Source organism: Myotis myotis, unplaced genomic scaffold (genome assembly GCF_014108235.1).
Source record: "Myotis myotis isolate mMyoMyo1 unplaced genomic scaffold, mMyoMyo1.p scaffold_m19_p_16, whole genome shotgun sequence".
Taxonomy (NCBI): Eukaryota; Metazoa; Chordata; class Mammalia; order Chiroptera; family Vespertilionidae; genus Myotis; species Myotis myotis.
The window spans coordinates 10,592,200-10,619,931 of NW_023416320.1; the positions used below are offsets into that span (position 1 = coordinate 10,592,200).

The 27,732-nt window shown below is 36.5% G+C and overlaps 1 protein-coding gene and 1 pseudogene across 4 annotated transcripts in view; one reads left to right on the forward strand and one right to left on the reverse strand.

Annotated features, from left to right (window-relative positions):
- STK3 (serine/threonine kinase 3) overlaps positions 1-27,732 on the reverse strand; it is a 226,744-nt gene that overhangs the window by 173,851 nt on the left and 25,161 nt on the right. For all 4 annotated transcript variants that reach the window (XM_036337848.1, XM_036337845.1, XM_036337847.1 and 1 more), the window contains exons 3-4: positions 26,239-26,367; positions 19,109-19,223 (exon numbers count right to left, since the gene is read on the reverse strand). In XM_036337848.1, coding sequence (XP_036193741.1) covers positions 19,109-19,223; positions 26,239-26,367 — 244 coding nt within the window. The remainder of the gene's footprint in view (positions 1-19,108; positions 19,224-26,238; positions 26,368-27,732) is intronic.
- LOC118670742 lies at positions 21,117-23,862 on the forward strand (annotated as a pseudogene).

Here is a 27,732-nt window from a genome sequence, read left to right on the forward strand (position 1 = left end):
TTAAGGCTCAAATCTGGTATCTGTACTTTAAGACTTTTAACTTCAATTATTAAATGAAAGGTTTCTATGCCTCAATAAAATAATTTAAACAACAATAATCAAATGAAGAAAATATTTTCTACAACATAGATATAACAGCTTAAATTTTTATATTACTTTACAATTATAAAGGGTATTTTATGTGACTCACAACTCAATTAAGTAAACAGAAACATTATCATCCCTTTTTATAGATAAGGAAACAATTTAGAGAAATTAAGTGCTCTATCAAATGTCACACAACTGTTAAGTGACAAAGCCCACATGTTTTCTGGCTCTACAATCTATACATCTATTTGCCAGATGTCACAAACATAAATATATGAATTGGTCTCAATATAAGAAAATAGGGAGTTGTCCAAGAGTGATATTCAAAATATTTGGCAATCAGTAAAGGCAATGTCTAATAAGAACATTAGCCAGCCATAATACTAATCAATCAGAACAGCTACCATTGGTCAAAAACAGTAAAAATGGATACCAGCCATAAACAAGCAGTAAAACAATATCAGGCAGGGTGCTTATTTCATCTCAGCATTCAAATTTACATTATTTTAAACTGTGTGCCAGTCAAACAAAAGAAGTATACTGGTTAATGAACTCTACAAGTAAGAAGACTCACCTGGCCCAAAAAATAACCTTAACTGAGGACATTATAGGTGGCTTTCTGAGTAATTTATTGAAAACACACATTTTTTTAAAAATATATTTTATTGATTTTTTACAGAGAAGAAGGGAGAGGGACAGAGAGTTAGAAACATCGATGAGAGAGATCGATCAGCCGCCTCCTGCACGCCCCCCACCGGGGATGTGCCCGCAACCAGGGTACATGCCCTTGACCGGAATCGAACCTGGGACCCTTGAGTCCGCAGGCCGACGCTCTATCCACTGAGCCAAACCGGTTCGGCTGAAAACACATATTTAATCCCACTAGAATAAACACAGATCAATGACTTAAATATTGTAAAAATATTTAAATAAAAAAAAGAAGAAAATCAAAGTATCAAATCAGTAGGCAGGAAGAATAGTTTATAACTTAAAAAGCAAACAAAGAATTATGAGGATTTATAAACTTTGTCTATATAAAAACTATAAGCTTAGATAACAGAAAAGTATTCAGAGCAAATATAGTAAGATATTTAGTATATAGAATTAGTTAGACTATAAAGAGTTCACATAATTCTTCAGAAAAATAATCAAATACCAATAAGTAAATAGGCAAAAAATGAATACACAATTCACCAAACTAAAAATAGAGCTGGGTAACATACATGGAAAACATTAAACTGCACTAATTATCAAAGAAAAGCAAATTAAAACAATGAGGGATCAATTATAAAATTATCCCATATGGGTCACAATGATGCTGAGTATTAACAGCACATGTGGCAGACAGGAAGAGGATAAGCCATGTGTAAAAATGATCTAAGAATGCAGAATTATTTTCCAAAAGCTCTAGAAAACATTCATCACTGAAAGAAGCATTTATTGAGTATCTGATCTACATTCAATTAAAAAAAAATATCTCTAGTAAACTAGTATGAACCACAGCTGAGAGCAATTAATTTGGGAAGGAAAAAGGAGTGGCATTAAAATTGGGCTTTGAATAAAAAAAGTAGTTCGCTGTCCAGAAAAAGGAAAAACTACCAATAGAGTAATTCAAATAATTAACTGAAGAGTACAAATATAATAGTTAGGAATTGTACTCAGAAATCAAGTAAAGCCCATTTTCTTTAAAATAAGAAAAATGATAAAAATGATGGACCAAATTTCAGCCTTCTAAGTGCCAAAATGCAGATAAATCTTATCAAATTTGGAGAAATAAATGTTTACCTGGTCTCTCTGAAATATCAATGGCTTCAAATGAACTTCGGAAAAAAGCAATATCTATATCAACATTTAAGCCACCTTACAAGTATTTTGTATGACAAATGGAGAAGAATGAGAAAGGAAGGAGATAGGAATTTGTATTGGACAGGACACAGTAGGCCTGGATCTTGATGTTTATTTCATATCTTTTAGACACTTTCTTGTTTTAAAGAAAGGAGGGAAAGGAGGAGGGGAGCAAAGTTTGTGTAGTCAGCTGACCATCATTTTCCTAAATACAGTTTTATTTCTCAAACAACCTTTAAATGTTTTTAAAAATTTATTTACATATAAACACAGCCAGTTACCAAAAGTGGCTTGATTTCTATTTTGCAATAGAAAGAACTACTTATACTCAATAGTGTATATAAAATTTAAAGGAGTATCTTTTTCATTTCTATAATTAAGACTTTTCATCACTTCAGATAGACCCATATCCAACCATATCAAAATGGTCAAGTTTATACTGAAAACATTTAGGGGAAAGAAAAAGAAAAAACCACAGGAAAGAGGTTCTGCTTTATATAGAACGTAAGTTTTCAGTTCTAAGATGAAAAACTAGATCCATTCTCAACCCACAGCTAACACTTCTTTTAATGATATCTATCAAGAATCCTTTCCAATGAAAAATTTTAAAAACAAAGTATTTCATTTGTGTGTTTAATTAGGTTATCTTCAATACATTACAGGTTTCACTTTACTTCTTTCACTGTGCACATAGGGTAATGTCATTTTAAAATAATTTGAATCACATTTTATAGTCTTAACAAAATAAATAAATAAGTAAAAGAGGGTGAGAAAGAGATAATAAACCATGAATGAAACACTCAGTAATCAGGGATAAAAATGAGACTTTATAGCTGAGCTAATATATTAAAAGACGGAAGTCTACATCTGGTTCCAATACTGGTATGAATTCACTGGCAAATTTAAAAAGAATCTCATTGTACAAAAACAAAAAGATGGTTTTGATAGGCTTTAGTCCTCTGGTTACTTTTGTTTCTAGAGTCATATGATTAGTATAATAATATGATACATTTAATATGTCTCTGTGTATATGGTTTTGATAAAAATGGACCCACCAACTTGTCTCAAGGGCACAAGCACAAGCTATTTTAAAATACACATACTGCCCTAATGTTCTTATGTCAGTAAAAACAAATTGATGTTTTATAAGTTCATACAAAATTTAAAACTTTCACTTTCTAAAAATGAATATTTGACAATCTTAGCTAAACTTAGCTTTTGACATTATTTCTGCATATAAAGTAATGCATTAATTCTATGCTTGTATCTATTATATATCAAGGAAACAAAAAAACTGAGACATATTTCACCTTTTCAAGTGCCAGAGACAGATAGATAACTATGGATATTTCACTATAAAATTTTAAGTTTCAACTTTCACAATGACTTTTCATAAAGTCTTGAAAACCATTTAATCAAAATTCAATAATACAATCCTTACACAGTCTTTTAAGGCCTAGATAAGATCTTGCCTCTTTCAAGAAAACAACCTGTGTATTCCCCAAGTCAGGGTTTACCTATCAGTGATGCTAATGATAACATCAACAACAGCTTACATTTATTGGGTTTTTACTATATCTGCCACATTACAGGTGTCATTTCATTTAACACCTGAACACAACCGTGGGAAGTAGGCAGTAACAAGAATTTACTGAATGTACACTGCCCTTGCCTTTGTGGTACTCAGAATTTAGTAGAAAGAGAAGGGCACGGGAACAAAACATTACAATACTGAGTGATACTATAACAGCAGGATTAGCTATAGGACACGCCAGGACAGCAGTTCCTAAAGCTGATTACGCACCAGAACTAGTATTCTTAAAATAAAGTTCAAGCCATCTAATGTAACCCTCAGGCTTGAATGACGCAGTTCCTGCCAGCCTTGATGATCTCACCACCAATTCTCCCGCACTCTAGGAAGCCTTCACAGAGGAGGTGACTTTTGAGCTGAGTCTTGAAGAAGAACAAAGTTTATCAGGTGACTAAAGAGGAAAGAAAATACTAGGAATGTGTAAAGGCAATGGGCATAAAAATGTATGAAATCCAGTGCTAATGAATAGTTCTTTGAATATGGGAAAATAGTGCAAAATGTGAAGGTAGATTAGGGCCAAACTCTGCTGTCTATACCTAAGATATGATCATATCTGAACTTTTAGAGGAGAAACTCTGACAGCAGACTCTCAGCCAGAGACCAGAATTAGTAAGGCCAATATGGAGGACATAATAATGAAATCATTTATAGTAGTAGCTGTAGTAGTAATAGTAGTAGCAGAAGCAGCAGCCAGTTGTTATAGCAGCTAACATTTTGTAACTATGCCCAAAGTCCCAAAGGAGATTTCTGTGGTGGAATTAATAATAAACATCTTAAACAAAATTAGACAAAATTAGAGAAGATGAAGTAGAGTCAGAGCATGTAGTGAAGAAGAAAGACACCAAAGGAAATTCCATACTTCTTTCATAGTTCAAACTGAAGTTGCCCCAGCACTAAAAAACAAACAAAAAAACATACTGCTTAGGCCAGGGGTGGGCAAACTTTTTGACTCGAGGGCCACAATGGGTTCTTAAACTAGACCGGAGGGCCGGAACAAAAGCATGGATGGAGTGTTTGTGTGAACTAATATAAATTCAAAGTAAACATCATTACATAAAAGGGTACGGTCTTTTTTTTTTTTTTTTTTTTTTTAGTTTTATTCATTTCAAACGGGCCGGATCCGGCCCACGGGCCGTAGTTTGCCCACGGCTGGCTTAGGCCCTCTAACTCAATAATTTTTCACAATTTATGCAATGACCAAAACAACACAAATATGCCAATACATATGCACAAAAGTTTTCTGCATTGATTATAAAAACAAAAACTGAAAAGTTGGAATTTATTTTTTCCAAAGTACTAAAAAAAATACATTATGTACACACAGACCGAGACTTGTATATACTGAATGGGAAGATAGCTAAGATATAGCAGAATTTTTTTAAAAGGCAAAGAATAGAACACCACATATAGTATAAATCCCTTGTATAAAACAAGATATGCATACATGTGTGCTGAAAGAAGCCACAGGAAACTGTTAACTCACATTACCCAAAGGAAGTAAAATTCAGAAATGAGTGGAGACACTAAGTTCCTCTTCTGTACCATTTGGAATTTTTACAATGTGCTCTTATTACTTTTATTTTTTCCTTACTTTATATAAATAAAAGGGGGAGGGGTTTATATATTCTGGTTAAAATGTATAGAGAATTGTGTGAAATAATTTTCAAAGACTTCCATCTAAAATTGTTAAAACTGGAGACCTGCCACACCTAAAGAGCTAAATTTCCATTATCTAGAAAATTAACTTACACATATTTCTTAATTTTCTAAGATTAAACAGGACTTTACTGGATAAAACACAATGATTTTTAATATGTTTTTCTAATACTAGAGAAGATCCACTATTTCAACAAATATAAAATTCTTAGATCACTACTAATTAAAAACTAAATACCACTTTTTAAAGTTTTAGCTTTAACAGTAATAAAATCGCAATTTACATTTGTACAGGTTACAAACTGCTCTGACACTCATCTTTGTTCCTCACAAGAAAACACTGAGGTAGGTAAGGAAAGTAATATGATATTAGGTCCATTTTAGGATTAGGTATCTGAAATTTAGAGGAGTTACACAATGTACCCAGGGTCACAAAGCTACTAAGTAACAACCCAGGAACTGACACTTGCTCTTCTGGTTCCACATCCAGGAGTCTCTACACTAAACCACATTGCTCCAAATGACCACTGCCAGGGTGTGCTAAGGATCAGGCAATGACAGGCAGTCTGCCAGGAGAAGAACATACAATTTAAAAAAAAAGTGCATGAAAATGGGCTTGACTGATGAAAAAGAAATAGGACTGGGAGAAATGCCAAGAAGAATAGCAACTAAGGTGAAGACTGGGCAGCGTACCAATAAGGGAAGCCAACGAAATGCCTTTGTAAGCTTAATTTACTTAGTTAAGGTAGAAGAAGAGAAAGGCTATTGGAAGAACTGTGTTGTAATGTGCAAAAAATCATAAAGAAAAGTGTGTATAATCCAATCAAAGGATTTAGAAAAGATGTGATGGAGCGTGATGTATTAAGACGTATTTAATCAGAGATTAAGACATGGTACATGATTGCTATGAGAAACTAAGGGTCTAATCCTACAGTGCATGGTCACGTTAATGATATGGCTTGGAATGTTAAGAGGCATGTGAGAAATATACTTAGAACTCAATCTCACTCTATGGGAAACACACTAAATAAGGAGCAATAATTACTTTCCACACAAAAGGACTCATTCTCCTAAGATTCTAGTGTAGCCCTGAACAGTAGTACCTGCTTAGGTTGACAAAATCTTTGTAAGAGAATGGACCACAGACCCCAGGGTCAGGCCACTCTGATCTAAAGGGAATCTGGGTCTCTAATCCTGATGAGTAGACTTCCCAGGGGAATTCTTACAGCAAACATTTACTGCTTACAAAGCACAAACAAGTTCCTTGAGAAGCGTCAACGTTATTGTCCTTTACTGTAACGGAAAAAAGGATTAAAGACCCAACAGTTTGACTCCCAATGTCACTAGATATCTCTTCTAACACTGTACATTCATTTCCAGAGTTATTTTAGAGATTTTTTTTTAATCCTCACCTGAGGATATTTTTTTCATTTATATTTCTTTAGAGAGCGGAAGGGAGAGAGGGAAGGAGAGAAAAAAAGAGAGGAAAAGAGAGAGAGAAACATTGATGTGAGAGAAATACATCAATTTTCTTGTACCCACCCCAAATGAGGCCAGGGATTGACCCTGAAACCCAGGTACGTGCCCTTGACCAAGAATCTGTGACCCTTCAATGCACAGGCCGATGCTCTAACCACTAAGAAACACCAGTCAGGATGAGATTTTTTTTTTTAATATGATTAATTCCTGATATATTTTGTTTTGGTGGTTGGTAAACATATAGAAATATCTGTTATTTTTTGCCATTTTAACATCCATTTGCCTTTCTCCTGCTAACATATTCCTTTTTTTAAAAAAAAAATAGATTTCAGAGAGAAAGGAAGAGGGAGAGATAGAAACATAAAAGATGAGAGGGAATTATTGATTGGCTGCCTCCTGCAACCTGGGCATGTGCCCCTGACTGGAATTGAACCCCAGACCCTTCAGTCCACAGGCCGACGCTCTATTCACTGAGCCAAACCGGCTAGGGCCTGCTAACATATTCTGATTTCCCTTTAGGAAATCACTATTTCCCCATCCTCAGACCACGTACTTCTATTAGTCAGCTCCATCTTAGCTTCAGGAGAGACACATGACCTATGTCAAAGCCAATTACATCACATTCCAATGGCCACACCAATTTGCTCAGAGAAAGGCACACGACCTCTTCAGAAGCAGTGAGGTACAAGACTGCTGGATTTCAACTTGGAAGGTCTGACCCAGATAGCTGTTAGCGGACATTTGTACCCATGAAGCAAGAGCCTGTGTGAGAGTGAAATCAATACAGAGGTACCAGAACGACGAGATGAATTCAAGTAATTTGTTTCAACCTGAATACATGAAACTAGCCCTGCAAAGACTCTAAATATATGGGCAAATCAATTCCCTTTTTGACTTAAGCCAGTTTAGGCTGGGTTATCTGTAACGTAACCAAGAGGAGAAACTAATGCAATAAACTTGTTAATACCAAAAAGTAGGAAAGTTCCTGGGAATGAGGTTTATACAAAGCACAACCCACTGAGCAGACCAATTCTAAAAATGCTAGTAGTTATTCCAGATATTCAACAGTATGAGATCTCTGAAGCTTATTTCTGTTCTCTGCCCCCAAACGAAAGGGGAACAGTAACTGGGGGCAAGGAAAGTCTTTTAAAAGAAGCACGCAGACTTTTCTCAAAAGTCTTCTTTTTTCCTACATATTCCTAGTACTGCCTCCCCCAGCTAATAAATATTTACTCCAAATTGTATGAATATTTCATTTAGGTATCTCACTTTATAAAACTCCTCCAATGCTTCAGTTTCCATTAGTTTTTATGACACGATATAATCACACAAACCAGACCTTGGTACAAATCAATGGTTTAGAGAAACTGGAGGAGTTAAGTAGCAATCTCTGAAATACCTAAATCTCAAAAGCAACATGGAAGCTTACATGTAAAACTTTATCTGAACATCCATCAAGCCTCACATTCCAACTTCTTTACGACCAAAATCTCTCCCCTCCTTCTTGGGAAAAAGAATTTAATGGAGCTCTCAGGTATTTAACATGAGAAAAACACTGGGAAAAACAGCAGAGCAATTCAGTAACTCCCTTCCTCACCCTTCTAACTCATCCCACCCAAAAAATGAGGCTTGAGAATATGAAAGAGTCAAGGTTTTAAACAATAAAAAATGTATGGGATTCTTCCAGAAAAACACAAATCTGCTCAACACAAAGTACATACATTAGGAAACATAACTAGAATATTTTAACCATTATTATATACAAAAGGGCAGAGAGAGGTTGTCTTTCATGAAATCTGGATTGCAGATGTCAGGCAAAAAAAAAAAAAAAAAAAAAAAAGATTAATAATCTATCAAAAAGTCCCAGAACTACTGATTCAAAATGAAAGCTTTCACTACGTACACCATATGTAAATATACACATATACACGCTGCTTATAATCCCTTGATCTGAAGAGAAAGAGAACTGATACTCTACTGTGAAAATGGTCAGTGGGCAGACATTTCAAAATCCTTTCCCACATGAAAAGATTACTGAAAAAGAGATCAGAAGACAACAAAAAAAGCACTTAATATATATTGAGTTGTAAATCCTGTATGAACTAGGATCTATTACACAAAGGGGGAACATGCAACAAAGTGAATAAGAAAGTCAAACATGAATTAGTCCAATATCACAGATGCAAATATAAACCCCAGAAAGCATTTTATGGGACAGAAACACACACATACAAAAAATGTCTATTTTTAACAATGAAATAATATCAAACTTTGAAGTTCCAAATAAATCTTAAATTAATAAAAAAATCTGTGTCTTCACACAAAAAAAATCATCTGCTTAAAGTAGTACATAATTAAGATAAAGGCAGGACACATATTTTTAAAATACAACAAATCAAGCATTTACTAAAACAGCTATTATGTACAAGGCATTAATTCTAAGGGCACTAAGATAAAATATCCTACTATATTTTGAATAACTACTGCCTGATTCTATTAAAGAAACTCTCACTGTACCTATAAATGTAAGCTCTAGCTTATGCAGTGTTACCTTTCATTAACAAAGATAATTCAAAGTAACAACAGTGAAAGCTAGGCTTCTGTCCTTGGTTCCATAGTCCTTTGTATTATTCTCAAACGCATCTCATATGTAATGTTCACGATGCAAAGACACTCCCATCTACATAACTGGAATGAGAAGCCGATGATGACAATACCAACAGCAAATATACATAGGGCTTTTTTATGTGCCAGGTGCTGTTCCTAGCACTTTACATATATGTCATCTTTAGAAAACTCAATGAAGTAGGGTAGTCTTCTTATCACACAGCTCATATGTCAGAACCAGGACTCAAACCCAAACAGTATGGCTCCAGAGTCTGTGCTCTGACTTCAATTGTAGCAATTAGATATAGTTTTAACCCCTTTTTTCCTTCTAATCGACTTTACTAGTCTATGACTCAGTTTCTTATCTTAAAAAATGGGCCAATAACAGTTCGTCACTCATATGGTCATTCAATGCTCAAATGAGGATTAAATGCAGCAATATATGTAATGTGTTTAGAACAACAGTATCTAGTACATACAATTCTATATGAGTAACTGTTCTTACAAAATCTAACAAATGTCTGTTGCTGGAGTTGAGAAACAGTGCAGAATGGCCTTCTGTGTCATTCACAATTCTAAAAAAGTGATGACTAACTAAAACTTGACTCGTCCTGGCTGGTGTGGCTCAGTTCGGTACCCAGTCGGGGCACACACGGGAAGCAACCTACCGATGTTTCTCTCTCACATCAATGTTTCTCTCTCTCTCACTCTCTTCTTCCCTTTCCTCCCTTTTTCCCTCTCTCCCTTCCTCTCCTTAAAAAAGAAAAGAAAAGGAAGGAAAGGAAAGGAAAGGAAAGGAAAGGAAAGGAAAGGAAAGGAAAGGAAAGGAAAGGAAAGGAAAGGAAAGAAAAAATCAATAAAAACATGTCCTCCAGTGAGGATTAAAAAATTTTTTTACTTGACAAGTCCACCACCAGCCTTCAGGAAAATACATACACAAGGTAGAGCAAAAGTAGGTTTACAGTTGTGAGTATGTGAAATTGAGTTCTTTCTTGTATTAACTGTTGCATTATTTTCCAAACAAACAACTGCAAGCCTACTTTTGGCCCACTCGGTACATAACTCAGGAGTTGCTCTCCTCAGTCTGGAATTTCCTCTGCATTATCTTGTGTTCCCTCACCCCATTCCCAGCCAATATCACAGAAATATATTTCCTCCTGATAGAAGAAGATACTAAAAATTTCTCCTCAGTACCAAACTGAAAGTTTATACATGTTTTAAGACACAAAATCTATTTGGTATTTTCATGTCAGTCTCGTCAATACAGCTGGGGTACCAGGTACTCTAAAAGGTTTCAGCCAGAATACTACTCTCGGAGTTTGTATTCACCAAAGAGCTACAAAATTATGGAGCCTGAAAAAACAATAGCAACCCTCTAGTTCAGGCTCTTGTGCTGATTAACATTTAAATTTGCCTCTAATTTCCTGTGTGACGGCATCCTTGTGTAAGTGTCATTGTACAACTGTGCTCGGATTTCTCTCAGGTACAGAGAATTGCTGGATGGGTCCTAGAGTACATATACCCTTAACTCTACAAGAGATTATCAAATTACTCCTGAAAGTAATTTATACTTTCTAATCATTAATTTATACTCCTAAGAGTATGAAAGTATATACAGTATACATAAGGCGGGGGGGGGGGGGGGGAATATCACTGATTCAGGCTCAAAAACCAACCTGAATTTGTAGTTAATTTGCGTATTATTTCTTTCCTCCCCCTGAAACTCCATTAAGTGATAGAGAATTTTTTAAACAAAATCAACTAGTAACAAAAGAATCAAGGCCAGAGAATATAATTAATTTGGGAGCATTTTCATGGAGAGAGTCACTGCCAAGAGCAGATAAAGAAGGGTCTGCAACAACAGGAGTGGTTGGTTAACAAGTGAACTCCAGAGGGGCTCCAAGTTAGAACTATTGGGTGGGGAGGGCAGGAATGAGAAGGGGGATGGAAAAGGTGGCTAGCTCTTTCCATGGAGGCTGAAAAGAAGAAAATGGAACAGGAATTGGTTCCTCATCCCTACTCTGCCCCTACCCCCATCCCTGTACATGCAGTTTACATGCATTCTGGCATTTATCCTGAGGCAAAAAAAAAAAAAAAAAAAAAAGGCAGGAGGAAGGGCGTGGCTCCTCTCTCAAGAAACTGAACAAACTACCTCTGTGGGCCTGTCCCTAAAAGCAAGCTCCCAGCCCATTCATCCTAACATTATACCTGCCAGTCAAAAGCATTGTCCCAAAGTTTCCAGTGAGATTCCAGCGGGTGGGCTCTGACATGGGCAAGACCAGGGTAAATAGAAAAAGTAAAACAATAACCCCAGAAGAAATAAAGATGATTCAGGAAACAGAATAACTTTGTCAAAATCTTATCATTCTTATAGTGATTAGAAAAGTTTTCGCATCCCTGTCTCTGCATCAAGATGTCATGAGAAAGGAATAATCGAAAACAAGAGTTCTTGTAAATTAAAATATAACTGCGGAAATTAAAAGTTCAGTTAAGAGTCAGGAAAAAAAAGATGAAACCACCCTCACCATACTCCTCAAAAGAGAGAAGAAAAAAAGGACAGAAAATCTAGGAGAAATAAAAACAAATAAAATTGAAGATATTCACTAGCCAATGAAGAAAATGGGGAAATTATCAAAGAAATGTTTCCAAAACTGAAGAAAAACACAAAGGTTTATTTGAAAGGGACTACTAAGTGCTGATCATAACTAATCAAATAGGATGTATAGCTAGGCATATCTAGTTCCTTCAGCAACATCAGAAACATTAAAATAAAGAGAAAAGTCTAAAAAGTTCCAGAGATGGCAAAGGAAACTTTCAAACAAACAAGGCTCTTGACAGGCATTAGCTATAATGTGAGCGAAACTGGATGGAAGATGACGCAGGAAAATTCTCAAAGCTCTGAGAGAAACTTTTTTTCTGTAAAAGTCTACATAAGCTAACTATCAAACCAAGTATGAAAGCAAAATAAAGACATTTTCAGATGTGCAAGGACTCAAATAGTTGACCTCTTATTCTTATATCATGAAGAAAATACTTTAGAAAGAATACAGAACAGGGGCGAAAAACCAAGGAAACCGGAAATATACAAGAAAACAGTGGCACTAACCCAGGAGTCCAGTGAAAAGAAATTCCAAGGATGCAGCTGTACAGCAGACCTAAAAAGCAATGAGTCCACATTAGAACAAGAAATCAGGAAGCTCCAAAGAATGTCCTCTCAAAGAAGAATCACATAAATTCCAGGAAATGGACAAAATTAGTAAGAAGCTAGAAGACATTATTAGCAAAATGATAAAGATGGCATATGCTGCTTCTCTCAACATAAAAAAAAAATAAGAAAAACTCCAGGAAAAACAAAAAATTATGTAACATCATAATCCCAACAAAGATCCAGCAAACTAAAATGTGGCAATAATTCTAAGCAACTGATTAAAGCATGAGAAAAGTAAATCCATTTAAAACAGATGCTGGAACATTCTCCTTTAGGTGACCTAAGAGTACATATGACATTGGACTTTTAGAGATGGAACTTTAAGAGATCATTATTCCCTTTTCAAGATGTCCTTTGCCCTCTCTTCTCTGACTCACTCATTCACTCATTCATTCATTCATGTAACAAGTATATACTGAGAATCCCACATGCTAGGCACTGTCCTAGGAACAGAGATAAAACAGTGAACAAAGATGACGAAAACCCTGCCATCCTGGAGCTTGCATTTTATGGGAGATGATACCTCCACTTCCAAGACCTGCTAAAGGGTTCTCTCTCCCATGAAGCTCTCTCTGAACTTCCTTGCTAAGTGCTTCACCTATTCTACTCCTAAAGAACTCAATTCACAGAAGGGAATTTAGCTTTTTACATGCATATTACCATTGCTCAGCTAATGTGCAAACTATGCAACAACAGCAACATTTGTTAGAGTTATTTGTTAGAGTACTTCTAGTGCATAGCTCTGAGCCTAGATAAGTAATTGCGTTTTGAACCTTTCCATTCAAACAAAATGTAAATAAAATTGCCAAGTAAAATGTAAAGCACTATGTAAATGCTACCTATTATTTAACAGATGAAGCTGAATTCCCTGTCAGTTAGCTGACTTGCCCAGATCACAAAACAAGTTTGTGGAAGAGCCAAACTAAAATACATTGTACTAGCTTGAACTAAAATAAGTACTCCAATCAATAAATAGGCCAAAAGGGAAGAGAATAACCTTAGGCATTTTCTTAGAACATTTCCAAATATATAATGAACGCCTAAGACACAGACTCTGTTTCTTCCATATGTCAAGGCGTGACATTACAATTATGCAAAGATCACTGTGAGAGCCTTTAGAAAGCCTCTCATCAGAAATATAATCTATCTTTTAAAGCCTCCATGTCACAGTTATATATTTCTACTCTGCAACATATAACATTTGAAATGCATAAGTGTTTAGATATGTTAATGTCATTCATTTTAAAATATATTGGCTTTTTAACTATTTATTCACAGGGTGTGGTTGGCAGTTAGCTAGACGGGGCAGAGCAAGGACAATGGGCCAGATATAGAAGGTCACCAGGGCAGAAAGCACCTGGGGCTTTCTGCCCTGGTGACCTTCAAGGGGCAAAACTGGGAAAACAAGGACCTCATCCCCAAGGTGACCCTTCCTCCCCTAATAGATCACTGGTCATCCAGTTTAGACCCCTTTGTTACCAGAAAATGGACCTGGCCCTTAGCAGGTCTGCTGTGGGTTTGCCTAGGGCCAGCCAGTAGTGTGTGGGTTCTTGACTTCCAGCAGGAAAAGTTTCACAACATGAGTCCAGGTGACTATGAGGAAACATTTATTAAAGCTGGGGACAGTAAAACGAGGACTTTTGTTTGCTGGGAGTTTTTTGCTTACTGCTTCGATTTCATTAGTTGTACTTATCTATTCAAATTTTCTGATGCTTCCTGATTCAGTTTTGGAAGATTGTATGTTTCTAGGAATTTATTCATTTCACTCTGGTTGCCCAATTTGTTGGAATATGGTTGGTTATAGTATTCTCCTACAATTATTTGCATTTCTGTGGTGTCAGTTGTTACTTCATCTCTTTCATTTCTTAGTTTATTTATATAGGTCCTCTCTCTTTTTTTGTTGATCAGTATGGTTAAAGGTTCATCAATGTTTATCTTTTCAAAGAACCAGCTCTTGGTTTCATTGATCTTTTGTATTGTTTTTTTAGATTCTATGTCCTTTATTTCCAATCTAATCTTTATTGTTTCCTTCCTTTTACTTACTCTATGCTTTGTTTGTTGTTCTTTTTCTAGTTCTTTTAGGTGTAGGGTTAGACTGTTTATTTAAGACTTTTCTTGCTTCTTAAAGTACGCTTATAATGCTACGAGCTTCCCTCTCTAAACTGTATTCACTGTGTCCCATAGATTTTTGGTTGTTATGTGTTCATATTCATTTGTTTCCAGGTAACTTGTGATTTCTTCCTTTTATCTCACTGGTAACACATTCATTGATTAGTAACATGTTATTTAGCCTCCAAGTCTTTGTGTGTTTTTCAGTTTTTTTCTTGTGATTCTAGTTTCATATGATTATGGTCAGAGAAGATTTTGATATGAATTTAATCTTCTTGAATTGATTAAGACTCGTTTTGTGTCATAACATGTGGTCTAACCTAGAAAATGTTCATATGCCCTTGAAAAGAATGTATATCCTGCTGCTTTGGGGTGAAATGCTCTGAAGATATCAATTAAATCTATCTGATCCAGTGTGTCATTTAAGGCTGCTACTTCATAACTGTAATTTTGCAACTGTTATGAATGGTAATGTAAATATCTGATATGCAGGATGTATTTTCATTGTTCGTGACCCACAGGTTGAGAACTGCGGCTCTAGAGGAAGACCAGGCCTCTAGGGGAGGTGGAATAGCTGACATGTGGAGGTAGACCTTAGGGAACCTTGGACCTTTTATAGATCTGCCCCCAGCGCAAAGCTGGAGGAGCTGACCATTGTACACAGATTGGCCCCTCCCATACATACTCAGTCCCAGTAGATGTAGCCACAAACAGTGAATAGTGTGATACTTCTAGACAGGTAGTTCAAGACGTTGGTTACACATAACATCTGACATAAACCTGTACCTGAACCTCATGCAAGTGGACCCAGAACCAGTGGTGGGCTTTAGACCACACCAGAGGTTGACCAACTAGCCACACAAGCAGGACACACAAAGGGGGATTCCTGAAGGCACCAGACACTGCTGTGAACAACTTTGCCTTAGGGGCAGTCCATGCAAAGTGACTCAAACTAGGTGATTGAGGTTTATCTTATAGTCAGCCAGCCTGAAAGGTTAACTCCACCTATGAAAGAGCATTCAAGACACAGCTATAACAGGAGAGTGCATATAATCCACAAGAAACATTCCCAGAGCACCGAGCATAGGTGATCTGGAAGACTGTGCCACTGGGCTCAACAAGACACATACATCATAAAGCCATAATAATAATTTTGGGAGTCATAGCAGATCTACTTAGTACACAGAGGCAAATGGGGAGAAAAAGAAATATGCCCCAAATGAAAGAACAAGAGAAATCCCAGAAAAGTAATTAAATGAAATGGAAGCAACCAAATACCAGATGCAGAATTTAAAACAACGGTTATAAGGATACTCAAGGTCCTTAGGGAAAGAATGGATGATCTTTGTGAGAACTTCAGCAAAGAGGTAGTAAGCTTTAAAAAGGACATGGAAATCATAAAAAAGAACCAGTCAGAAGTGAAGAATACAATACCTGAAATGAAAAATACACCAGAGGAATCAACAGCAGGTTAGATGAAACAGCGGATTGGATAAACTATTTAGAGGACAAGATAACAGTAATCACCCAAGCAAAGTATCAAAAAGAAAAGAGAATTCAAAAAATGAGGAAAGTTTAAGGGACCTCTGGGACAACATCAAGTATAACAATATCCACATCATAGGGGTACCAGAAAGAGAAGAGAGTGAGGAAGGGATAGACAACCTGTTTGAAGAAATAATGGCTGAAAACTTTTCTAACTTGGTGAAGGAAAAAGTCACACAAGTTCAGGAAGTGAAGAGAGTCCCAATCAAGATGAATCACAAGACCTAAACCAAGACACATCATAATTAAAATGCCATAGGTTAAAGGCAAAGAGAGAATCTTAAAAGCAACAAAAGAAAGACAGTTACTTACCTGCAAGGGAGCTCCCATAGGCTGTCAGCTGATTTCTCAACTGAAACACTTCAGTCCAGAAAGGACTGGCATGAAATATTCAAAGTGATGAAAAGCCATTTCCTACAACCAAGACTACTACAGCAAGGCTATCATTTAAAATGGAAGGCAAAATAAAGAGCTTCCCAGACAAAAAAGAAGCTAAAGGAGTTCATTATGACCAAACCGATATTGCAAAAAATGTTCAAAAATGAAGTGAAATAACATTTCTATATTTTAAAAATCTGAGATCTTATCATCATCATCTCCATACATAAAGAAACACTAAAGGACATTGTTCTTCAAGCAACTGAGAAATGCAGAAAAGAATAAAGAGCAATAAGAAGCATAAATACTTTATATATAAATAAATATAAACACTGACAATATAAAACAATGAGAATGCCTAATGCGATTTAAAATGTATATAGGGCCCAGCCAATGTTTCCCTGTGGTTAAGTGTGGACCCATGAACCAGGAGGTTACAGTTCAATTCCTGGTCAGGGCACAGGACCCAGTTGTTGGCTCAATCCCCATTAGGGGGGTGTGGGCTTGCAGGAGACAGCTTATAGACGATTCTCTCTCATCACTGATGTTTCCATCTCTCTCTCCTTCTCCCTTCCTCTCTCTGATATCAATAAAAACATATATATATTTTTAAAAGGAGTTTTAAAAAATGTATATAGAATTAACAGAAACAACAAAACATACAATAAAAACAAAAGAGCATAGAAACCTTAAAAAAAAAGGTTCCCATACTTTTAGGAAATGATTGATTGTTCTGTGACCATGAAAACAATAACTCTCAGAGTGAGTTTTAAATAGATCAAGGACAACTATTTCACTGGTCACATTTCTGAAAACCAGCCAATCAGTAACAACCAAGACTCTGAAATCAGACAATCAATATTATCACTCCAGTGAACATTCCTATGAAATGATCAAATGTTTACAAATGTCAAGGCATTTTTTTAAATGGGATGATACATATCCATATATTGCTCCCCTTCATAACAATGGTACTCCTTTTAGTTAATACATAAATAAAGAAAAAGTAGGATACAAATAATCTTGAGACTTAACAGGAGCTATTATTAAGGCAACACCCAGTGACAATATACCTCCAGCTCCTGATCCATATCATGCGGCTCTGAGTGGTTTCTCACATATGGCGGTCAGATTCCTCCATACCACCCCAGGCCCAAGGACCACTGTTCTATGAGAACAGCAATTAGACTATTCCCAATATATAACTCTGCAACATGTTCAGTAGCTTCTGTCTTCTAAAAAACAATGCATATAAACTAAAATCTTTCTTTTCCTAACTGTTGAAGGAGACTTCCAAGGATAAGGATCCCATCCATATTCATCTCACACAACTATAGTATACCTTCACAGTGTGTAATTATTGACAAGAAATTAAGTACTTGGATCATATACTTTCTAGCTAATCAAAATGATAACATTAATATTTACAATCAAAACAATAGATTTTCCATTTCACACACTTCTACTTCATATTTCTATCTGGTAATTTTAAACACCAAATGCATGGAGTTTATCCCTAAAATGGTTTTAAACCACATCTCTAACTGAAGTACAATTATTTTCCTTTAAAGCATTGTTCTGCCACTCAAGAGTTATCTGATCTACATAAATGCTAGTTAAGCACCACAGAAATTCTCAAATATATAACTAGAATGTCACAAATCACTTAATCCATTCTGTCAAAACAGAGATTATTTAAACTTATTTCACTTTCTTCAAAAGAAATCCTATTTATTTTCTCTAACAGAAAAAATATTAGTAGGATAAACTTACAACTTCCATCCCTAATCAAACTTTAAAATGATTCTGGTTAACCACAAATAGACTCAAGTAGTTAAGTATTTTTCTGAATGTATTCAACATATAATAATGTCATATAGTAATTGGGTTACTGTTCTACAAAATTACAAATTATTTCACTGATGATTATTCTGAATCATTCACAGATAAAAAGGGCACTCTTGTCCTGATAAATTATCTAAGAAAACTAAACGTATTGCTGGCTGAAAGAAAACAATTTGTAATAGATAACTTTTACTTAGGGTCAAAATATAACCATCAAAAGCTATTATTAATAACATCTTTCACTAAGCTAAATTCACAAAATTACAACACTGTAGTCTAACTCTATCACTTTCAAATATCCTGACAATATTATTTGGAAAAATAAAGACAAGAATTGTTTTTCAATTATTTTTAAAAATTCAACTGTTTACCAGTCATAGATTATAACATAGAAAACTGAAGTAAAGAAATGCCATGAATACTATGAACTCTAAATAAAATTCTAGCCATAATTTATTGAACTCAAGTTAATAAAGATTGTGCACAATGATACAAAATGAAAAAGAGGAGCACCATAGTAACTTCTTGGTGACTTACCAAAATTTAATCCCAATAAATAAATTACACAATCATGTGACTTCTAAGTTTGCCATAAAGATATGTGGCTGGTTCTCATGCCTTAAACTAGATCCTTTTACACTCTAAAACTTTTTCTTTTTTTCACACTAATATTTTCTTTGTAACAAAATATTACCTAGTCAAATTCTAAATATGAATCTTTAGAAATGAGATTAACAAAACAATTTAAAAATACTTACTGTCTTGTTTCGTAATCTAATTATGTCTGAGACAGAGCCAGCACCACAGTACTCCATAACAATCCAGAGGTCTGTGTTCTTAAAGTAACTGCCATAGTACTTTACAACATAGGGGCTACAAAAAAATATACAGACAATTAAACTTAGTTAATTCCTAAAGAAAATGATTTCTTAATCCCAAAGAAAAGTATTTCAACATTTCATAATGTTCCCAAGTATACTTAATTACTAAACTTCTATTATACACTGATTTGTCTATATATAGAGTTCACCAACTGTCTTAATTAGTCTCTAATTGATGGATGAAATTTAGGAGGATTACAAACCAGAGAAGGCCCAAATGTTTTCAGTGATTCCCAAGAAACTAAGGTTTGTTTTGGTAAAGAGCTTCTATTTAACATAAGGCACAAATGAAAATATTTTTCTTTAAGTAAAGCATTTTAAATACAAATCTTCTAAAGGATTTTTCAAATAAAATATTAACACTCAACTTTAAAAGACTTTATATTTCAGTGGGACCAAAAAATTTTTTAAATTCTCTTTCATTTTGGCCTTTGAAAATTCTGGAGAAAAAAAGTTTTTTTGCTTTAAATTCAGATAATTAAAATTTTTAACAATTTAAAGTATTTCTGAACTAAGGTTTTATGTCTTTCAGAGCAGAATAAACTGTTTATAGCCAAGTCGTTTTAGGAAGACTTAACAAAATTTATTAAGGGTATGCTATATACACTGATGTGTAAAACAGCTTGCAGTGAGTTCAAGATTATATTAACTGAAAGGCACATAGAAAATGTACATGGCCCTAGCCAGTTCGGTTCAGTGGATAGAGCATCGGCCTGCGGACAGAAGGGTCCCGGGTTCGATTCCAGTCAAGGGCATGTACCTCGGTTGTAGGCTCCTTCCCGGACAGGGCCCTGGTTAGAGTTCGTACAGAAGGCAACCAATTGATGTGTTTCTCTCACATTGATATTTCTCTCTGTCTTTCCCTCTCTCTTCCACTCTCTCTAAAAATCAATAGAAAAATCTCCTTAGTGAGGATTTAAAAAATAAAAAATTACAGAAAATGTATATGTATTTTATTTTGCAGTATACACTAAGTAATTGGCAATTCTATGGGTACAGGTGGCAGCTCTTATGAAAATTAGTGATTCTAATGTGGGCAGCTACCTGAAAAGGCAACTCTCTCTCCCTTTAGGGGTGAGCCAAAAGAAAACCTTTGGGCAAGGTAAAATTCTCTTTAAAAAATAATTTGTGGCCCATTCTGATACACAATCAAGTAAATGGATCAAAGTTCAACAGCTCAATATCATAAAACATGGTCTCAATAATATTAACTTAGAGAATTATTTAAGGAGATAGAACTAAACAGCCACATTAAAGACTCACACCCAAATATAATTTCTATCATTTACTCAACATTCATTCATTCATTCACTCATTCTACTTAAGCCAGAAATTAGACCAGATGTTCACTTTGCAGTGGTGAACCAAACAGATACAATTCTGACTCTCATATAGCACACATCTACATGAAATACACAGATATTAGAGAAGCAAAACCACAAATAAATATAATTACTAACTGTGATAAGAAAAGGTGTTATGAGATAAATTGGCTAAGGATTTATTTTGCATTCACACTTCGGTAAACAAAAGTATTCCTAGTTCATATAAAAAAATGAAGTACATCCATATTCCATGGAAGCTCCTGACTTGGAATATATGAAGAAACTATATATATATATATATATATATATATATATATATATATATATATATATATTTCAGAGAGAGAGAGGAAGGGAGAGGGAGAGAGAGAGAGAGAAAAACATCAATGATTAGAGAGAATCATTGATCGGCTGCCTCCTGCACGCCCCCAATTGGGGATTGAGCCTGCAACCCGGGCACATGCCCTTGACCAGAATCAAACCCAGGACCCTTCAGTCCACGGGCCAAGGCTCTATCCACTGAGCCAAATCAGCTAGGGCATGAAACTTTAAAGGTAGACATGGGTGAGCTATAACAATAAAATATCCTCCCTCATTGAGTGGCTGTGGATTACAAATTAGGTTTGGCAAAGAAAGAAATGCTTAAGGTTTTATGTGTATAGTGGCCTACTATTGGTCATCCTCTGATAACTTCCATTATCAGTACTCTTTTTTACTTTAAAGCACTTACAACATCTTGTAATAACTCTGTCATTGATTTTATCTGCCTCCCCCAGAAGAAAAGAAGCTCGATGAAGATAGGCGCCAATCATCTGTCTTGCTCTACATTCTTCCTCAGAGCCTCCCTTCTTACACGTACAAACAAAATCAGTAAGTGAACAAATGAACAATCACAGAAAAATTAACAGAAGGGATCTAATTTAGGCCTCCTCTATGGAATAACATTGAAGCTAAGATTCAAAGGTTGAACAGAAGTTAGCCAGATAAAGAGCATTCAGGAGCCAAAAACTGTCTGTGTAAAAGCCCTGAGGAGAGAAAGAGCAAGTCATTTTCAGGAATCAAAACCAGTTTGCCTAGAATAATGTGAGTGAAGAGTCAGGTAGAACACAATGGAGTTGCAGATGGAAGCAGGAGCAGAACAATGAAGGACTTCAAAACCAAGGAAAGGAGATAGGGCTTTACTAGTTACACAAGATAAGATCAAAGAAGTTTAAAGATTTCTCTGCTGTTTCAAAGCTAGAATGTAGGAAAGCAAATATGGACACAGGTAGACCACTTAGAAGGTTATGGTAGTCAATGCATGCAAGAGATTGTAATAGCATATTTTTTTTATTTTCTGTATTTGTGATAAGAAGTGGCGATAAAAAAAAAAAAAAGAAGAAGAAAATATCTATCAAGTGGGGGGAAAAAAATCTATATTTAAAAAACTTTATATTGAAGAATGTGCCCTGACTGGGTAGCTCAGTTGGTTAGAGCATCATCCCAATATGCCAAGGCTGCAGGTTCTATCCCTGGTCAGGGCACATACAAGTATCAACCAATGAATGTGTAATTAAGTGAAACAACAAATTAGTGTTTCTTTTTCTCTGTCTCTCTGCCCCTTCCTCTCTCTCTAAAAATATCCTCCTAGATAATAAAAGGCTAATATGTAAATTGTCCCCTCAACCAAGAGTTCGACTGGGAGGTCGACTGGGAGTTCAACCAGGGGGTGGGGCCAGCCGGCCAACTGCCCGAGGCCCCATCCCCCGTTGGCCCCTTCCCCCGGTCGGCCCTGCCCACAATCGGCCCCCCCACCCCAATTGGTGGTGGGGCCAGCCAGGCAACCTCCCGTGTCCCCTCCCCCCAGCCAGGCCGGCCAGACCCCACCTGTGCACAAATTCATGCACCAGGTCTCTAGTCAATAAATAAAAAATAAGAATGTGAAAAGAAGCCTGAAGTTAAACAGAAATTACTAGTAAGAAGAAATGTGAACTCTTTAGAGAAGCTTCTTATGCAAGAGACATTGTCATGTTTAGTGGTCAACCTATACCCAGGAAATTAGGGATATTCTTTGGCTCAGGGGGGAAAATGGATCAGAATCTGAGACTATTTGACTGCCTCTGAAGAAGGAAAATTGCTAGAATACTTGGATGCAGGAGAATTACCTCCTATCTTGGTCGATCTCATGTTAGTATCTTCATCGTGGATGCGTCACAGCAGAAATACGTGACTACAGGCAGTCCAGCAATGTGAAATCTCTAGGTTACCAAAATAGGCACATTCTCCTACATTCAACAATGCTTACTTTAATCTGTGGTGTACATTTAATAACAAGTAGTAACCATAAGTGAACCCAGGAAGACAAACTTTAGCTTGAGAGGCCACTGAACCTCGCTATAGCTGAACCACTGTGTCCTGGTCCTTCTATAGCCATAACGTGCACTGCAAATAGACTGCTCTATAACAAGCAAAAGATGAAGACCTGCCCTATGAAACAGTGTTTCAAAGGTATTCCACATCTTCTCTGAAATGACATCAGGACCTGTCTCATTGTCCACCTCCTCCTCAACTAAAATAACCTGATTTCTTAGGGGGGAAAAGCAAGAAAAGCAGATCAGCATGATGACCTCAAAATTTCTACACCAGGAAATAGTGTAGATATGTGGAAATGGAGTCCCTGTTATTTGGCCATACATGCTAAAGTGGAAATCAAATTTGATGACTTACAACCAACAGTCTGGACAGACCATGATGTAAAAGATGATTATGTATTTAAGTGTGAATCTGGCAATCAGTATCAGAAAACAAAGCTGACCATTTTGCAGTCACCTGGTGATCCACTTTACTATGGTAAAATTCAGCCATGTAAAGAAGATAATGAAGGTGACTGCAGATATCTCCATCCTACTCTTCCACAGTTGATCATTCAAATTGGTTCATTATTGGATCAAAGACTGATGCTGAAACGACAGTCAATCAGTTCCAGGAATTGGTCCAGGATGAAGCCAAGTATCCAATCAAGATGTTGCACAGCTCCAGTGGCTCAGCCAGCTTGAATCAGCTCTCTCCAGGGAAAGGAAGAACAGCCTGAGATCGTGTCAATTCAGTCTTCAGTACTGGGAAAGGGAGTAAAACATTGATCTCCACCCATCAAACGTCCCTCAAACTCAGGACTTAGTTCCTTGGGTAACTATTTTACTCCACAGCTTTCTGTAATCTCCAACTCTTCCTCCTGCTTCTAAGCCACCAAGTCTTTCTCAGAAGTCATCTGTGGGTCTCAAGTTAGCATGCTTTCTCCAGCTTCCCATCACAGACATGAAAGTTTAAAAAGAAAATAGCTCAAGAGCTTTTGGTTTTATTTTTTTGTTTTCTGTTTTTCTTCAAGTTGATAAATTGCATCCTTATTCACAACAGATTTTCTATACATTTCACATTTAAACAAAAGTACACAGTTACTAAAGGTGTTGTATTATCTATCAAATATGTACTTTATTACTGTATTTTGAAAATTTGTCAGGATAAACTTGATGTATTAGAAATTAATCATGTATATTTAGGTGTCCCCCTCAAAACAATAGCAAAATACCCAAGTATTAAGCCCCTGATGGACCTGGCATTATGCTAGGTTCAATCTTTCCTTTTCTACATCAAATTGTGGGAACCACATTCTTTTCCAGTACCAAATAGAAATCCTGGGGAAATTTTGTAATTATATTTTTTGATCTGGGGATTAAGGACTGAGAATGTATTATTTTTCTATAACCACTTGAATTTCCTGTTACACAGCTTTAATGGAAAATATGTAACATAAGCTAAATATATAACATACAATAAAGAAAAGCAAAATTAAACACACCCCAGCAACAACGTTACTCTAACATTATTCAGTCACTTCATGAGCCAAAGAACTTATAAGGATCTTATATACGTTGGAAGAGAAAGTTTTCCATAGGTCTCTTACTAATAAGCACCCTGTTTTGATCAGGGGTGACAATGTGTCCAGACTCCCCTAAGTTACTGTGTGCCAATTCTAATAAATAAAACATTAGCTAGGGGGTTCTGGGAAAGCCTTTTCCTGCTTCTTCCCTTCTCCCTCCTGCTTGGTATACAGACATAAGGCTGGAGCTGGAGCAGCCCTCTTATAACCATGAGACAATAAGCATGCAAGCAAAGGCCACATGCTGAGAATGGCACAGTATAAGAAAAGAAGCCTAAGACAGTTATTACACTGTTGCTGCTATACCAGCCCTACCTTTAGACCTTTTGTAAAGGGAAAAATAATAAATTTTATTGCTCTGATTAAGTAACTATAGGCTAAATACAGTCATCATTTACACACTTGGCATCCTCAGGTTATTTAATAGGCGTACTAAGCCCCTTCATGATCAGCTCCATTTACTTACAAACTCAGATCACACAAATCTCAGTTTCATACTTTCCATTCCAGTAATTCAAACCTTGTCAGAATAGCACATACCAGTGAGCTGTTTTTCTCCTACCTGTAATTCTCTATACTCTCTCGCATCCCTGCATTTCTTCACCAGTTTAACTCTTCCTCAGCATCCCAGACTTCTGACTCCTGGCTAAGGTAAGTGCCCTGCCTCCTTGTTCTCACATCACCGCCCGCACCAGTCGGTATAGTGAGTCAGCTTTATTATAGCTATTTATTTTAACTATGTGTCTTCTCAACTAGATTACTAGCCAGCTCCTCAAAAAGAAAAACAGTGTCTTAGTTCTCTTGGAATTCCTAGATCAGTGGTTCTCAACCTTCTGGCCCTTTAAATACAGTTCCTCATGTTGTGACCCAACCATAAAATTATCTTCGTTGCTACTTCATAACTGTAATGTTGCTACTGTTATGAATCGTAATGTAAATATCTGATATGCAGGATGGTCTTAGACGACCCCTGTGAAAGGGTTGTTCGACCACCAAAGGAGTCGCGACCCACAGGTTGAGAACCGCTGTCCTAGATCCTGGCCCACTGGGGATGCTCAGCAAATGTTTGTTGAATGAATTAGAGTTACGCAAGACTGTTTTTAATTATCAAAAGAGTAATATAAAAAAGGCTGCTAAATGACCCCCCTTAACATAAAAAAATAATTTTCACCCATAAATTCACCCTGAAAATGGGGAAAACTGAATATTTTCTACCACCACCTGTTGCTTTATAACATAATTTCTGTTTAAGAGCTGTAAGTCCTAAAGACAAGGATTTTAGTCTCACTTCCAATGGGAAGTCAAAAAACTAAACAGATGACCAAACAACACATCCTATATTAAAAAAGGCTAATATGCAAATCAACTGAACGGTGGAATGACCAGTCGCTATGATGTGCACTGACCACCAGGGGGCAAACACTCAACGCAGGAGCTGCCCCCTGGTGGTCAGTGCGCTCCCACAGGGGGAGCACCGCTCAGCCAGAAGCCAGGCTCACGGCTGGCAAGTGCAGCAGCAGTGGCAGGAGCCTCTTCCGCCTCCAAGGCAGCACTAAGGATGTTCCAGGGGGAGCGTGCCTAAGCCGTCAGTTGGACATCCCTCAAGGGCTCCCAGACTGCAAGAGGGTGCAGGCTGTGCTGAGGGGACACCGCCCCCTCCCCCCCCGCCAAGTGCACGATTTTCATGCACCAGGCCTCTAGTTTTATTATACATTAGCAAAAATCATCAAAATGAAGGAAAACAAAAAAATTAAAGGTCTTCATACCTGTCACATTGCTGCATTATGGAAATTTCTTTGATTATTTCTTGAAGATCTGACTCAACAGGTACTTGTTTAATTGCCACAACTTGACCAGATTCCTTATGTATTGCTTTAAATACACTTCCATAAGACCTAAAAGAAACCAAGATATTTATTTTTTTTCCTTTCAAACATCATAACCATTAGAGAAAAAGAATCTACAGTTTGTGAATGTAGTCTTTCCTAGTTTAAAGCATGATTTAATGATGGCAAATCAAACAAATAAGAAAAGCTAGTTATAGTTACACTTTAGCTTTAATGCTTCAATTATTGACTTAAAATCTCTCAAAAACATCGTTAATATATAAAGATTTATTGTTTTTCTTATGAATGAAATAGACTTACAGCTTATCAACTCAAATAAATGCAGCATTAAGATAAAAATAGAAACTAAAATAATAAATAGCCCTGGCCTGTGTTGCTCAGTGGTTAGAGTGTTGGCCCATGCACCATAGGGTCGCGGATTTGATTTCCAGCCAAGGGCACATAAGTGGGTTGCAGGTTTGCTCCCCGCCCTTCATCGGGGTGCATGTGGGAGGCAACCAGTCAATGTGTCTTACATCAATGTTTCTCTCTCTCACTCTCTCTCTCCCTCTCCTTCCCTCCCTCCCACTCTTTTGGAAAAGCAATGGAAAAAATATTCTCAGGTAAGGATTAGCAAAACAAAACCAAAAAAAATGAAATGTGGCCCTGGCCAGTGTGGCTCAGTTGGTTGGGTGCTGTCCTATGTACCAAAAGGTTGCTGGTTTGATTCCCAGTCAAGGGCACATGCCAGGGTTGCAGGCTCTATTTTTAAGGTAGGAGGTATGCAGAAAATAGCCAATCAATATTGCGCTTTCACATCGATGTTTATCTCTATCCATCTCCCTCCTCTCTCTCTAAAAATCAGCAAACTATTTTTAAAAAGAAAAAGAATGAAATACAGAATAAAAACCGCCAAATTCTCATGTTAGGAGCAAAGGTTAATCTCACCTAAAACAAAATTATCCCCAAAATAAAAAAGGTCCATGCCTGTTCAGACTGCTTAAGGGCAACTGAACCCCTCAGTTGGGGACTACATGATACCAAAGTTAGAGAAGCAGGGAATATGTTCCCTCCTAAGTCATAGATCCAAAGCATCCTCAAATGCTCCTTTTACTATCATCTCCTCAAGAAGACCACATACTCACAGCTGTCAGTCTGTTCTCTGTACCTATGAGTCTGTTTCTGTTTTGTTCGTAAATTTATCTTATTCATTAAATTCCACATATAAATAAAATCATATGGTATTTGTCTTTCTCTGACTGGCTTATTTCACTTAGCATAATTTCCAGATCCTTCCATGCTATAACAAAACGCAAGATTTCCTTTTTATTATAGCCAAGTAGTATTCCATTGTGTAAATGGACCACAGCTTTTTTATCCACTCATCTACTAATGGGCACTTGGGCTGCTTCCAAATCTTGGCTACTGTAAATA